At 43.6% G+C, this 12,839-nt stretch overlaps 1 protein-coding gene across 1 annotated transcript in view; it reads right to left on the reverse strand.

Moving 5' to 3' along the window:
* The window catches only part of MS4A13 (membrane-spanning 4-domains, subfamily A, member 13), a 49,590-nt gene that overhangs the window by 12,068 nt on the left and 24,683 nt on the right, over positions 1-12,839 (reverse strand). The window contains exon 5 of the mRNA XM_006899899.1: positions 9,973-10,152. Within this exon, the coding sequence (XP_006899961.1) occupies positions 9,973-10,152 (180 nt within the window). The remainder of the gene's footprint in view (positions 1-9,972; positions 10,153-12,839) is intronic.

The raw sequence follows: 12,839 nt of genomic DNA on the forward strand, positions 1-12,839 counted from the left end.
GGACCTGTTAATATGCTTGGATCAAAGTCAGACAGCATGAACCCTTTAGAATGAATATCCTTCAAGACTCACCAATCTCAGTGTGTTCAACAGCCTTTGCTTTCAAATGTGGCTCTTATTAGTAGTTCTGACCTTACATGTCTCTCTCTCAATCTTCCTGTGACTAGGATTTTAACTTTGTGCTGTCCAGTCCCATGCCTATCTGTATAAGAATCCAAGACTCATTGTAAACAAGGGTGAAAGAATAGTGAAATCTTGAAATTGCTGGTTCTCTGTAACCCTTCCAAGGGAGCCTAGTCTGGGGTGAGAGTCTTAAATGTTTATAATATAAAAGTTTGGGTCAGAGGAAGGAACTTCTGCAGGCCTTTTCAGGTGGTTTTCAGATAGATATTTCTCAGATGTGTACCCACCTATAGGAAACCACAGTGAGATGCCCCATTCTCTTCTTCCTTCAACCTCTCTCCTGAGGTAAACAGAATTTAAGCCTGAAAAACGGAAGTTCTACTAGAGATCAGAATTCAGCCTCTCTTGGCTTGCTCTAATGAATATTTATTTCCATGAAGCTGGAGGACAAAGACATCCCTTTTCCCCCACAGAGCATCTCAAAGAGGCCAACCTCGACTTGAAATTTGTAATGGGCTTCTATTATGGTTGGTGGTTCTAGAGAAAGCCAACAGGTGACCAGTTAACAGTGATAATCATCTCCGTTTGAGATTATTCTGACTTCCAGGCAACACAGAGCTATGTATGAGTTGAGTGGCCCTTTTGTCAGGCAGTGGTAGAGGGATGAGGCCAGGATGGAAGGGAGTGAGTAGGCCTTTGCCCACTACTACCATCCATGCTGTGAGTTTTAACTCCTGCTTAGACTAGGAATCCACGGACACTTTCTAACATCCAAAATTTAGTGAAGGAAGCAGAGTTTGTTGCGGTTTTCCTCCCTTTAAATTTTTTATTATGAAATAATGACAGATTGTGGAGAATTTGGAGAAATAATGAGGTGTGGAAGTACGAACATTATACAAGCTTCGTCCACAGGTGTGTGTCGTGTGGGGTCACCCTGACTTACAGTGACCCAAATTTCTAGTGATTCCATGTATTTCAGGTCCAAACCTTCCTCTATCCTGTACCATGTTCACAATCTCCTTTGTGCTAAGCCCGTCTTTACAGCCACTATGTCCCCCCTATCTTGCTGAAAATTTTCCTTTCCTTGGCCAACCCTCCAGCTGTCCAAGCGTGATGTCTGTCCCCTTTCAAGGATTGGCCCCTCCTGGCAACAAGCTCAAAATAGCTGAGAAAGGAAAAAAAAAGTCTTTAAAGGTTTGCTTCTAAAGAGCATTACAAAGAGCCCCTTAGGGAGTTGTGCTGGAAACCCACAAGCTTCCCTGGTAGTCTGAATCCACCACCAAGTTTGCAGGAGAAACACGAGTAGCCCCCTGTGCCATCTACAGCCTCCAAATGGGCAGTTACAAGCTGGCTCTGACTTGAAGGCAAGGAGTTGAGACTTTTTCCTTTGGAAGGAGCACTCTGCTGTACCTCTTCCGACAAAAATTCTTTTGACGGTCCATGGCATATTATATGACACTCTTAGCCAACACAAATATTCAAAGGCATCAGTTCTTCTTGGGTCTTCTTATAGTCCAACTTTCACAGTTATTGTTGTTAAGTGCCGTCGAGTCGCAGGCGACTCATAGCGACCCTATGAAGGAGAGTCCTCAATGCTTGTGTGTCTTTCATCCTCTCTCCAGGTTCATAGGGTTTCCGGAGGCAAGCTACTACGGAAGTGGATGCTGCACCTGCTTCCAAGCTTGTTTTAATCAGGGAGCTCCACCCCACACTGTCCGCCATGGGTGACCAACCATTAACGCATTTGACACATCAGTGTCACAGTGCTCAGCCTCACAGCAAGCACAGGTGACCACTGTACGGCAAGTGGACACACCAGGGCTATATGACCTAGAGGAATGTTTGAACAAAAACAATGAAAGATAGGCCCAAGGGCTGCAGATTAAAAGTCACCCACCTTTGGCTTCATAGCATCGCTTTCTGTCCACTGGACCAAGGGATCTCTCTCTATCTTGATGTTATTGTTGTTAAGTGCCGTCGAGTAGCAAGCAATTCATAGCGACCCTATGACCCTTAACACTTCTTATAGTCCAACTTTCACTGTTGTTGTTGTTGTTGTTATGTGATGTCAATTTGCTTGCAACTTAGTGACCCTATGTACAATAGCCCTAAACTCTCTTCTGTCCTGTGCCAAACTCATTGTCTCTGACACACTCATCCGGATTACCCCAGTCACCGAGTCAATCCATCTCCTAGAGGGCCTTCTCCTCATGCACCTGCCCTCCACCCTCCCAAGCATGATGTCCTTCTCCAAGTACTGGTCTCTCCTTACAACATGACCAAAGTGTGTCAGATGAAGCCCCAGAATCCTTGCCTCCAAGGAGCAGCCCGGTTCAATCCTCTCCAGGATGAATCTGTTTGTTTTCTTAGCAGTCCATGGTACCCTCAAAACTCTTCTCTAACCCCACAGCTCAAAGGCATCAATTCTCCTTCTATCCTCCCTAGTCATTGTCCAACTCTCTGATGCATAACAAGTGATTGCAAAGACCATGGCCTGTATCAGACGCACCTTAGTCTCCAGAGAGACACCATTGCTCTTCAGTACTTTGGAGAGGTCCTTAAGAGCAGACCTTCCCATTGCAATACATCTTTTAATTTCCTGACTGCTGGTGCAGCTGAAAAATATCAGAGCTCAGGCCAGATGTACTGCAGTCTTTAAACTCATATCTGTGTTCTTCTGTGCTTTAAAGAGCTCCATGCCAGCAGATTTCCCCATTTGACACGTCTTTTGACTTCTTGATCGCTGCTACCATGGGTCTTGTTTGTGGAACCAAAGAAAATGAAATCCCCCTGATAACATCAGCCATTTCTCGAGTTTGCTTACTGGTCTGGTTGTGAGGATTTTTGTTTTCTCGAAGTTAAGGTGTAATCCATGTCGAAGGTTATCATCTTTAATCGTCTTCAGTCGGTGCCTTGAGTTTTCTTCATTTTCTGCAAACAAGGCTGTGTTATCTGCATAACGCAGATTGTCGACGAGTACTCTACCTACCAATCCTGATGCTACAGCCGTCTTCATAAAGCCCACCTTCCCGAACTATTTGTTCAGCATATAAATTGAACAGGTATGGTGAACGAATACAATCCTAACACAAATCTTCCCCGATTTTAAACCATGCAGTATCACCTTGTTCTGTGAACGGTTGCTTCTCGGTCTACACATAGGTTTCTCATGAGTAAAATGAAGAGTTTGGGAATTCCCATTCTTCTCAGTGTTATCCAGTTTATTATGATCCGCACAGTTGAATGCTTTTGCACAGTTAATAAAACACAGGTAAACACCATTCTGGTGTTACTTTTAGCCAAGATCTGTCTGACATCAGCAATGATATCCCACATCCTATGGCTTGTTCTGACGCTGTCATTGTACTGCTTCAACTGTTTTTGAGTAATCTTCAGCAAGAATTTACTTTCATGTGATACTGATGATCTTACTTCCACATTTTTTTGGATCACCATTTTTGGTACAAGTATGGAAAACAGTCAGCTGGCCAGATCGTCTAACTTCCTTGAAATAGACTAGTGAGCACATTCAGGATTGCATCTACTTACTGACATGTCAGTGGATTTTCTGTCAATTCGCAGAGCCCAATTTATTGCCAGTACTTTCAGTGCAGCTTGTAGTTCTTCCTTCTGTACCTGTAAGAAGTGTTCAGGTGGCATGGGGTCATGGGGTCTGACATCCACTAGCATCACAAAGGGAAGAGTTCCCACCCGCCAACCACATCAACAGCACTAAACCAATTCCCATGAGGTCAGACATGCCCTCATACTCCCCTCATCTGCTTCTTTCAAGTCTAGAACTAACTAGCTTCTCAGGGCTCTTCATGCTCCACCACTAGATTTGCTAATCTGTTGCAATAGCCACACAGACCTCACAGATCATACAATGATGGTGTTTATTGAGGAAGTGAATGGGTTACAGTTCAGGTTGGAGAAAGGATGCAGACAGTTCCTCAGACAGGACAGTTTCTTGGGCATGCTTGCAGGCCCTCTGGCTTTCATTCCCATGGCTTTAGCTCAGTGTTGCAAAATTCTTTTAGGTCTGTTGATTAGAGTGTACCTAGGCAACTTCTTCTGTTCCTCACACAGTTCTTTAGAAAGCTTGAGTGAAAGTCCTCGGTTCTGACTCTGCGTGGCAGTGATCCCTGTGCACTGTCTCAGTGTCAGTCCCTGATTCTCTACCACCACCACCGCCACTGCTGCTGCTACTTTGGGCTAAGTCCGGGTTTGTCTCACACCGGAGACATCATTTGCCCTGTCCTCTCTCCTCCTTTCTTGCTGGTAGTGAGATTTCCGCCTCTAAACCTGTTCAGTTTAAGCCCAGCAGGATGGTAAAACTGTCTCAAGCTTTAATTAGTAGTTTATCTTAGTTTGAATGTTGTTAATTTATCTTATTTGAATGTTGCCACCCAAAAGGTGCTATTGGTATAGTGGCAAATGGCAAAGCCAATGGTTAGGAAAGTGATTTTGAACAATCATTTTATCCCTATGATTTTGATCCTATGCTACTTCCTGTAGATAGTTGTTTGGTTCTGTTTTTCTGCTATAAATCTGCGTGTTCCTTCCATCTTCTCTTACACTTCCTGTGTCATTCAACATTTTACCCATAGAATCCTTCAAGTTTGCATCTCAAGGCCTGCATTTCCCCCCCCGCTCAGTTCTTTGTTTTAGAAATACCGCGTGCATGCTTCCCTTTTTGTTTTCTAACTCTGCATCTTTGCCTATTTGATGATAATACTTTGCTTTATCTTCTGGAACTGTCCTTTGGAATCTCTGTTCACTCTCTTATATCATCATTTCTTACTTTCACTTTGGCTTTTCTAGATTCAAGAGCAAGTTTCAGAGCCTCTTCTATTTTGAAATTGTCCCCTCGCCTGTCTCTTTAATGATCTTTTGCTTTCTTTGTGAATAAGATCGATCCTTAATGTTCCTTAATGTCTTACTGTAACTCTTCTGACCTTTGGTCTTTGGTTGTTAATGTTCAGGGCATAAAATAAATTATTGAGATGATTTTTCCATTCACACAGATGCTTAGAGGACAGCATATTGTGTAGGGAGCTGCCTTCAAACACAAACACTTTATGTCTCAGGTGGTTTGAATCCCCCAGTGGCTTGGTGGGAGAAGATGGGCAATCTTGTCCCATTACCATCTACAACCACTTTGAGTCAGAACTAACTCACTAGTAGTGTATTTGAGTATTCAGGGTTGTATTTTGTTCTCATAGATTTGTGTACTTTTCTTCGGCTTCAGAATTTGCACCAGAGCAATTGATGACCTGTCCCACAGAGGCCCCTGCTCTTATTCTGACAGCTGATATTGAGCTTTCTCACTGTCTCTTTTCCCAGATATAATCAATTTGATTTCCGTGTATGCTCTTGCGGAAGGTACATGTGTATATTTGCTGTTTCTGTGGTTTTTTTTTTTTAGGATATTAGTGATGTGATTTTGACCTCATATTTGTCATCAAAGCCTTATTTTCCAACTATCAATCCTTCTTTGTTTCCAGCTTTTGCATTCCAGTCACCAGTCATGATTAATGTATCTTGACTACATGTTCAATCAATTTCATATGTTAGAAGTTGGTTGCTGCTGTTGTTATGTGCTGTCGAGTTGCCTATGACCCATAGCGACCCTATATATAGCAGCTCTGACGACTGCCCTGTCCTGAGCCAGTCTCACAAATTCCAACACACCTACCTCAATTGCCCCAGTTACTGTATCAGTCAATCTCATCAGGGGTCTTCCTCTCCTGTGCTGTCCCTCCACCCTCCCAAGCATGACATCCCTCTCCAAGGTCTGGTCCCTCCTTGCAACATGTCCAAAGTCAAGCTTCAGAATCTTTGCCTCTATGGAGCATCCTGGTTTCACCCTCTCTAGGATGAACCTGTTAGTTCTCCTATAAGTCTATGCTATACTGAATACTCCTCTCCAGCACCACAGCTCAAAGACATCAATTCTTCTATCATCCCTACTCATAGTCCAGCTTTCTGATGTATAGCAAGTGATTGCAAAGACTGGCCTGGATCAGGCTCACCTTAGTCTCCAGCCTGACACTGTTGCTCTGCAGTACTCTGGAGAGGTCTCTGACAACAGATATTCCCAATACAATTAATATTTTAATTTTCTGTCTGCTGGTGCCAAGAGTTTTGATTGTGAAGCCAAGTAAACGAAAACTGTTAACTATCTCAATCTCTTTACCATCCATACTGATGCTGCTAATTGGCCCAGTGGTGAGAATCTTTGTTTTCTTGATGTTGAGCTTCAACACATATTCAATCCTGCAGTCCTTGACTTTTGCAGGAAGCTCTTCAGGTCCTCCTCAGTTTCAGCAAGCAGGGTTGTGTCATTTGCATAATGCAGATTATTGATGAGTCTTCCTCCAATCCTGATGCCATATTTCTCATAGAGCCCAGCCTCCCAGATATCTTGTTCTACTTATAGATTCAAAAGATATGGAGTTAGGACACGACACATTCTTGGTGCACTCACTTCCCAATATTGGACCATGCAGTGTTTCCTTGCTCTGTTCTGATGCCTGTCTCCTTGTTCAAGTATAGGTTTAGCATAGACACAATCAAGTTTTCTGGGATTCCCATTCTTCTCAGAGTCAGCCATAGCTTATTGTGATACACAGGCAAATGCCTTTACATAGTCAATGAAACACAGATAGACATTCCTCCGGTATTCCCTGCTTTCAGCCAAGATCCATCTAACATCAGCTACAATATCCCTAATACCACAGCCTCTTCTAAACCCAATCCATATGTTTAGTGAAATTAGTCAACATTGAACTATGTCCACCATTGCCCTGTCTTTCAGGACGGATCTTAAAATGCTCTTTCTTAAAAAAGAAAAAAAAACCCCTTCCGGTGCCGAAAAAGAAAACAATTCCCCTCAAACCGGCAAATTTGGCAAAAGGGAACCGAAGGGGTTGAAAAAAAAATGACCAATACCAGTCCTTTTCAGCTAACTAATGCCTACAATTATCAATCTTTAGATATTCCGTTTCCTTTTGACAATTTCCAATTTTTCTAGACACATTGTTAGTATATTTCATGCTGATTAATAATGGGCCACCTGTTACTCATTTTGACTCATGCTGCATTAGCGAATAAAGGCCCTTCACCGGGTGAAATTTTTACTCCATCTATGTCATTACGGAACACTCCACTTTGAGGGGGCAGCTCTCCCCTAGAGCTATTTTGAATGCCTTCCAAGCGGAGAACATCTTCCTCTGGCCCTGTATCAGTGTTCTCTGCTGTTATCGTAGAGGTTTTGAAGATCCATTATTTAGAAGTGAATGGCAAGTCCTGGAAGCTCCACTAAAACCTACCCATTTGGGGTGACTCCGCTGGTATTAGAAATCCCAGGGGCCGAGCTCCCAGTGTTAAAGCAACAAGCAAGCAACCACTGCACAACCAACCAACGGATGAGTGGTGGCACATCTCACGTACCTGCAGCATAATGTCAGAACGATGAAATAGAACTTGACATAAGGTATGTGCATGTTTATGGAAGCACTGAAGCAATCAGGAATTACACTTGGCCACAAACTCCCACTGTACCACATAATCGGCCTCCTCCCAACATCCTGACTCTTTGGGTCACTAGTCTGATTTTCATCTCTACACTTCTGTCATTTTGAGAATTTTAACATGAGTGGGACAATGGTAGATGTGACCTTTAGAATTTGTTTTCATTGCACATGTCTTTGAGATGCACCTGAATTTTTGTGTAAGTAAAAATGTGGTTGTTGACGTACTGCTGAGTCAGAACAGACCCATAGTCGACCTGTCAGTGGGCTTTCAGAGGAAGCAAACTGCACGAGAGGAGATGGCCCATCTTTCTCCCACCGAGCGGCTGGTGGAGTCACGCTGCATGCCTTTGGGTTGGCAGTGAAGCTCCTCACCATTAAGCCGCCGGTGCTCCCTAAGCTAATTCATATTTAAATTCATATGGGTATTTAAATAATATTTATATTGTTGAAATGATATTTTTTTTTATTATTTAAGGATAACTTCACTACTTCTCCTCCTCCATAGATGGCATAGGACAGGAGAGCGTTCAGCTCTGTTTTCACAAGGTCTCTATGGGTCATACTCAACTTGGCAGCACCTAACTAACATAATTCTCCTCTTTTCATAGAAATAAAGTCTCCTCCCAGTTTGTATTTGGAAATTGCAACACTATAATCACGTCTTCATTTAGTTCTTACCCCAAATATTCTTGCTTCCTTTCTTATCAAAGGATAATTGTGTGGCATTTTCATAAGGTATGATAGAGGAAAGGACGAGTGTTTCTTTTCTGTGGGAAAATACAGAAACAACTTAGTGTTAATTATTGTCTTTAGTAAGATCTAATTTTACTGATGTTCATTTTTGACTCATCCCCCCCCCATCAAATTAACAATATTATTACACAGAAAAACAAAGACTTTTCATACAGCTTTGCTCCTTTGCCAACCTTAAATGACTCTGGATTGTGGAAGCCAGTACAACGTGGTGGCTTTCCCTGTGACATAAATCCTTCTCTCTCTAGGAATTGCCATCCTTCCTATAGTTACAGGTCTATGAAGTGGAACTCATGCTTGTGGTTTGCTCTCTTCCCTTCTGTTGCTTCTTTCCAAATAAAAAACTGGTGCAGAACTGTCTGCCTAGCAAAACTGACGTCATAGCATCACACGCCTGGATTGGCTGCTTGAAAGGGAGCTCTTGTGGCCCAGTGTAAGAAGCAGTGCTGCCGCCCCGAAGGCCCATGGTTCCAATCCACCAGCTGCTCCACGGGAGAATGAAGGGCAGTCTCATCTTCTGTAATTTACTGTCTCTGAAAATCTAATAGAGGGCGAGCTAGGAGTCGGTGCTGACTTGATGATACACAATGACACAAAACTCTGAAAAGGTAAGCTGCACCAGCTAGAGACCTAAGATCGTGTAGGAAAGGTGTTCTATAGATTTGATAATTATAACTCATTAAATGATGACTAACTTTTGGGATTTGGCCTTTCTAGATTCCATACTTAATACCCATGAGGATGATTCCTTGAACCTAGCCACCAATCAGGACAAAGGCCACCATCAGACTCAAGCTGGGCCCATCATACGTCCAGATTGTTGAGGTCGGGGCTCTTCATGGAAAGGGCAGAGGCATCGCCATGTTCTATCCTAATGGAAGCAGTTTACAGAGGAAACACATTTTGAAAGTGAAAACCTAGAGAAATTACTCAGAGACAGAGCTGAGATGGAGGAGAAGCAGATTTGAGTTTCTGCAGATTTTCAATGTCCCAGCTTTTTAATCTCTTCTGAAACCTGGAGGTCTTCTTGCCCATGCACAAATTATTTATTATGTATTCATTATATATTTATAATTAAATATGAGGATGGCACAGGATAGGGCAAGGTTCACAGCTAAGGTGACTCGACAGCACCTAACAACTACAACAATAATCTTTACCTACTAGTACTTAACTCATTAATTCTTGAGGCTTAACTTGTCCCTGAAATGGTCCACTGACGCTGGACACTGAGGAGATGGAGAAGCAGATAGTGGAAAGAGCCCACGGACCAGAGTTCAGATCTTTACCTTACCACTTGCTAGGTGACCTTGGCCATCTCATTTACTTTTTCAGAGGTTGTTTCTTCATCAGCAAAATGTCTGCAGGATTTTACTGAGAATCAGAAAAGAGAAATGGGTACAAAACTGAAACTTCAGTCAGGAGGAAGTGGCGTTGGGAACACCTGCCCCCCAACCCCGTGTGGGTGTGGGCCTAACCTGGGGTCACATTTACTGGATCAGGAGGGCAGGGGAACTGTGTTCTGAGAGCTTCCTGTTAGGAGTCCCAGTGGCAGCACCTGCTTGGTGGTCTCTGCTCCCTCAGCGGGGCCTCTCATCCCCTCCTCGCTGTGGGGCTCTAACGCCGTTGGCGGTCGTGAAGGACAGTGCGGCTGCGGGGCCACGGAGCGCGGGGACACCCACCCACGCGGACGCCTGCAGCGCACGGGGCCCTCGAAACTGTGCTGAGGCTGCAGATTCTGAGGGCGGGGCACCGGAGGCAGGTAGAGACACAGGAGATAGAGACACAGGGGGCAGGTAGAGGAAGAGGGGGCAGGTAGAGGGAGAGGGGCCAGGTAGAGGGAGAGAGGGCAGGTAGAGACACAGGGGGCAGATAGAGGGAAAGGGTTAGGGAGAGGGAGAGGGTCTATGGAGAGGGAGAGAGGGCAGGTAGAGACACAGGAGATAGAGACACAGGGGGCAGGTGGAGACACAGGAAATAGAGACACAAGAGGCAGGAAGAGACACAGTCGGTAGATAGAGACACAGCGGGCAGGTAGAGGAAGAGAGGACAGGTAGAGGGACAGGAGATAGATGCACAGGGGGCAGGTAGAGGGACAGGTGCCACCCCCGCCCTGTCTGGGTGAGCTCTGCTTGAGGACCTGGGCAGTCCTTGGTGGTGGAGGTGGTCCATGCTGTCACCGACCACCCGACCACGGTCGTGACAAGAAACTCGAGGGGTTTCTTGGTGAAGAGCAGGTGAGGGATGAAGTCGGCGAAAATGAGAGTCTGCACACCAGGATGATGTAGAGAGCTCTGATTTATTATGCTAAAAGCTTGCTTTTTATACATTTAAACTTGTTAAACTTGACTTATAGCCAACATTTTGTGATTACAAAACTCACATAAAATTTTAACTAGAAAAAACAAAAAGAAAGTATTTTCTATTACTAAATAATAGCAGCAGCTATTAAACATTCTTTAAACAAGAAACACAATGACCTTATGTTGGTCATCTGCTAGACAATGGTTAATGGTTTACATTTCACTTCCTTTCCTCTCCTACTTTGCGTTACTGTATCTTAGCCACCTTTGTTTTTGCCTTTGTACTCGTGTTTGTACTGTACTACATAAGGTCCAAGCCTAACGAATCTTAACATCTATTTTCCTACACTCTGGACCATTCCTATGTTTATCAATAGCTTTTGCAACTTGTTTCATAAGATTTTAATTTGTTTTTGTTTGGCAATGTGCACTAAGGCGTACGACTTCCTTTAACTTGTTTTTACCAAGTTAACTTGTAATATTCAATTCTTTTTCCTTGGAATACAAAACGTCTGTATAAGGAAGAGGTACTGGTGTTGGAGTTGGCAGGACATATGGTCCTTTATAAGTACTTTCTTCCCACCACCTGTTATTTATCTGGTAATATTTCCTATTTCTTGAAGAGACCTTTACTTTTAGAGAAGTTTGTCTTTTGAGTCTTTTCTTAAACCTCTCTGTTTTATTCTCATTAACTATGACTTTCTGCTGTTGAAACTAGTCTAAACTTTCTCCTAATATACAATTACATTGCTGAATATGAGTTGCAAGTATCACAAAAGAGGAATTAGATACATACTCAAAGATCACGAACAATCTCAATTTCTATTATATTTTCATCTTGTTTATTATCATTTCCAGGAACATCAAGTGGTTCCTGATTAAGGACTTTAGTTAAATCTTTATCCCAGTTCTGGTGAAGTTCCCCTGATTTTTCCCCAGAAACTCCTATTCTTATCAGAAACAGCACATAGCTTAAAAATAGAAAAGCAATTCCTAGAAGCAACTTAATTTCCAGAGGTTTCCCGGGATTACGAAGACCCATCTGTAACAAATATCCAGGCATCAGCCCACTCACAAGCACAGGGCTTGCAAGATTCCCTCTTATGCTATCCTTGAGGTCAGAGACCCCGTACAGGCACGGACGTCCCATTTTGTCACACGGGCGTCGGGCGTCGTGGCCAGAGAGGACAGCGAGGCGGGTGTGGCACCATGCCTCTCAGTATTGGGCCCAGCGCTTACCTCCAGAAATTCCTCCACTCAGTAGACAACCTTCGTGCTGTCTTTCTGCCTGTCCCTTTGTTAGTCCGTCTTGTTGGAGCCTTCCTTTCCTTCTCTGAGTCTCCACCCTTCCCAGCATAATGTCTCTTTCCAAGGTCCAGCCCCTCCTGATAACACACTCAAAAGTACGTGAGACCAAGCTTCACCACCCTTGCCTCGAAGGAGCACTGTAGTTGCACTTCCTAGTGGCCTAGAGGGTAAGGAGTTGTGCTGCCAACCCAAAGAGAAAGAGTTCGAAACCACCACATGTTATGAGGGAAATAGATGGACAGTTTCCTTCTATGAGATTTACAACCTCTGGAAATGCACTGGAGGGTCAGCTGTGTGTTAGTTCTTAGCAGTAATGAGTTTGGTACTCCAAGCAGGCCCTGCTAGGTGGTGGTGGTGTACCCTTCAGCTGGAACTGACCCACCCAGAAGAAGGAAATGTGGCTGAATAGCTTCAGTCCAACAAGAAGGCACAGATTCTCAGATCTTTAATTAAAGCAGCTGAAAGGGGAGAAAAAAATAACATTAAAGATAGTTGGTAATAGTGGAATAAAACCAATTAAATGTAAAAAGTTTTAAATAAGGAAATTTAAAAATTGTTTTTGAAAAGTTTTCACATTTATCTTTTTGAAAGTATGAGATGGATTGACTCAGTGACTGGGGTCATAGAGGTTGGTGTATCAGAGACACGAAGATTGGCACAGGATATGTTACTGAACGCAAGGGGTTCTTTCCGTAGTCAGTCGCCAATAAGACAAACAGAATGCAATATCCATAAATGCACTTTATTACAGATCTGTGAGGGACAGTGGGTCCCAGCCTCAAAGACTGCCTCCCCATCTGGGAGTGACCATGGC

This window comes from Elephantulus edwardii, unplaced genomic scaffold (genome assembly GCF_000299155.1).
Source record: "Elephantulus edwardii isolate Elephantulus edwardi_28Jun2011 unplaced genomic scaffold, EleEdw1.0 scaffold00268, whole genome shotgun sequence".
Lineage (NCBI taxonomy): Eukaryota > Metazoa > Chordata > Mammalia > Macroscelidea > Macroscelididae > Elephantulus > Elephantulus edwardii.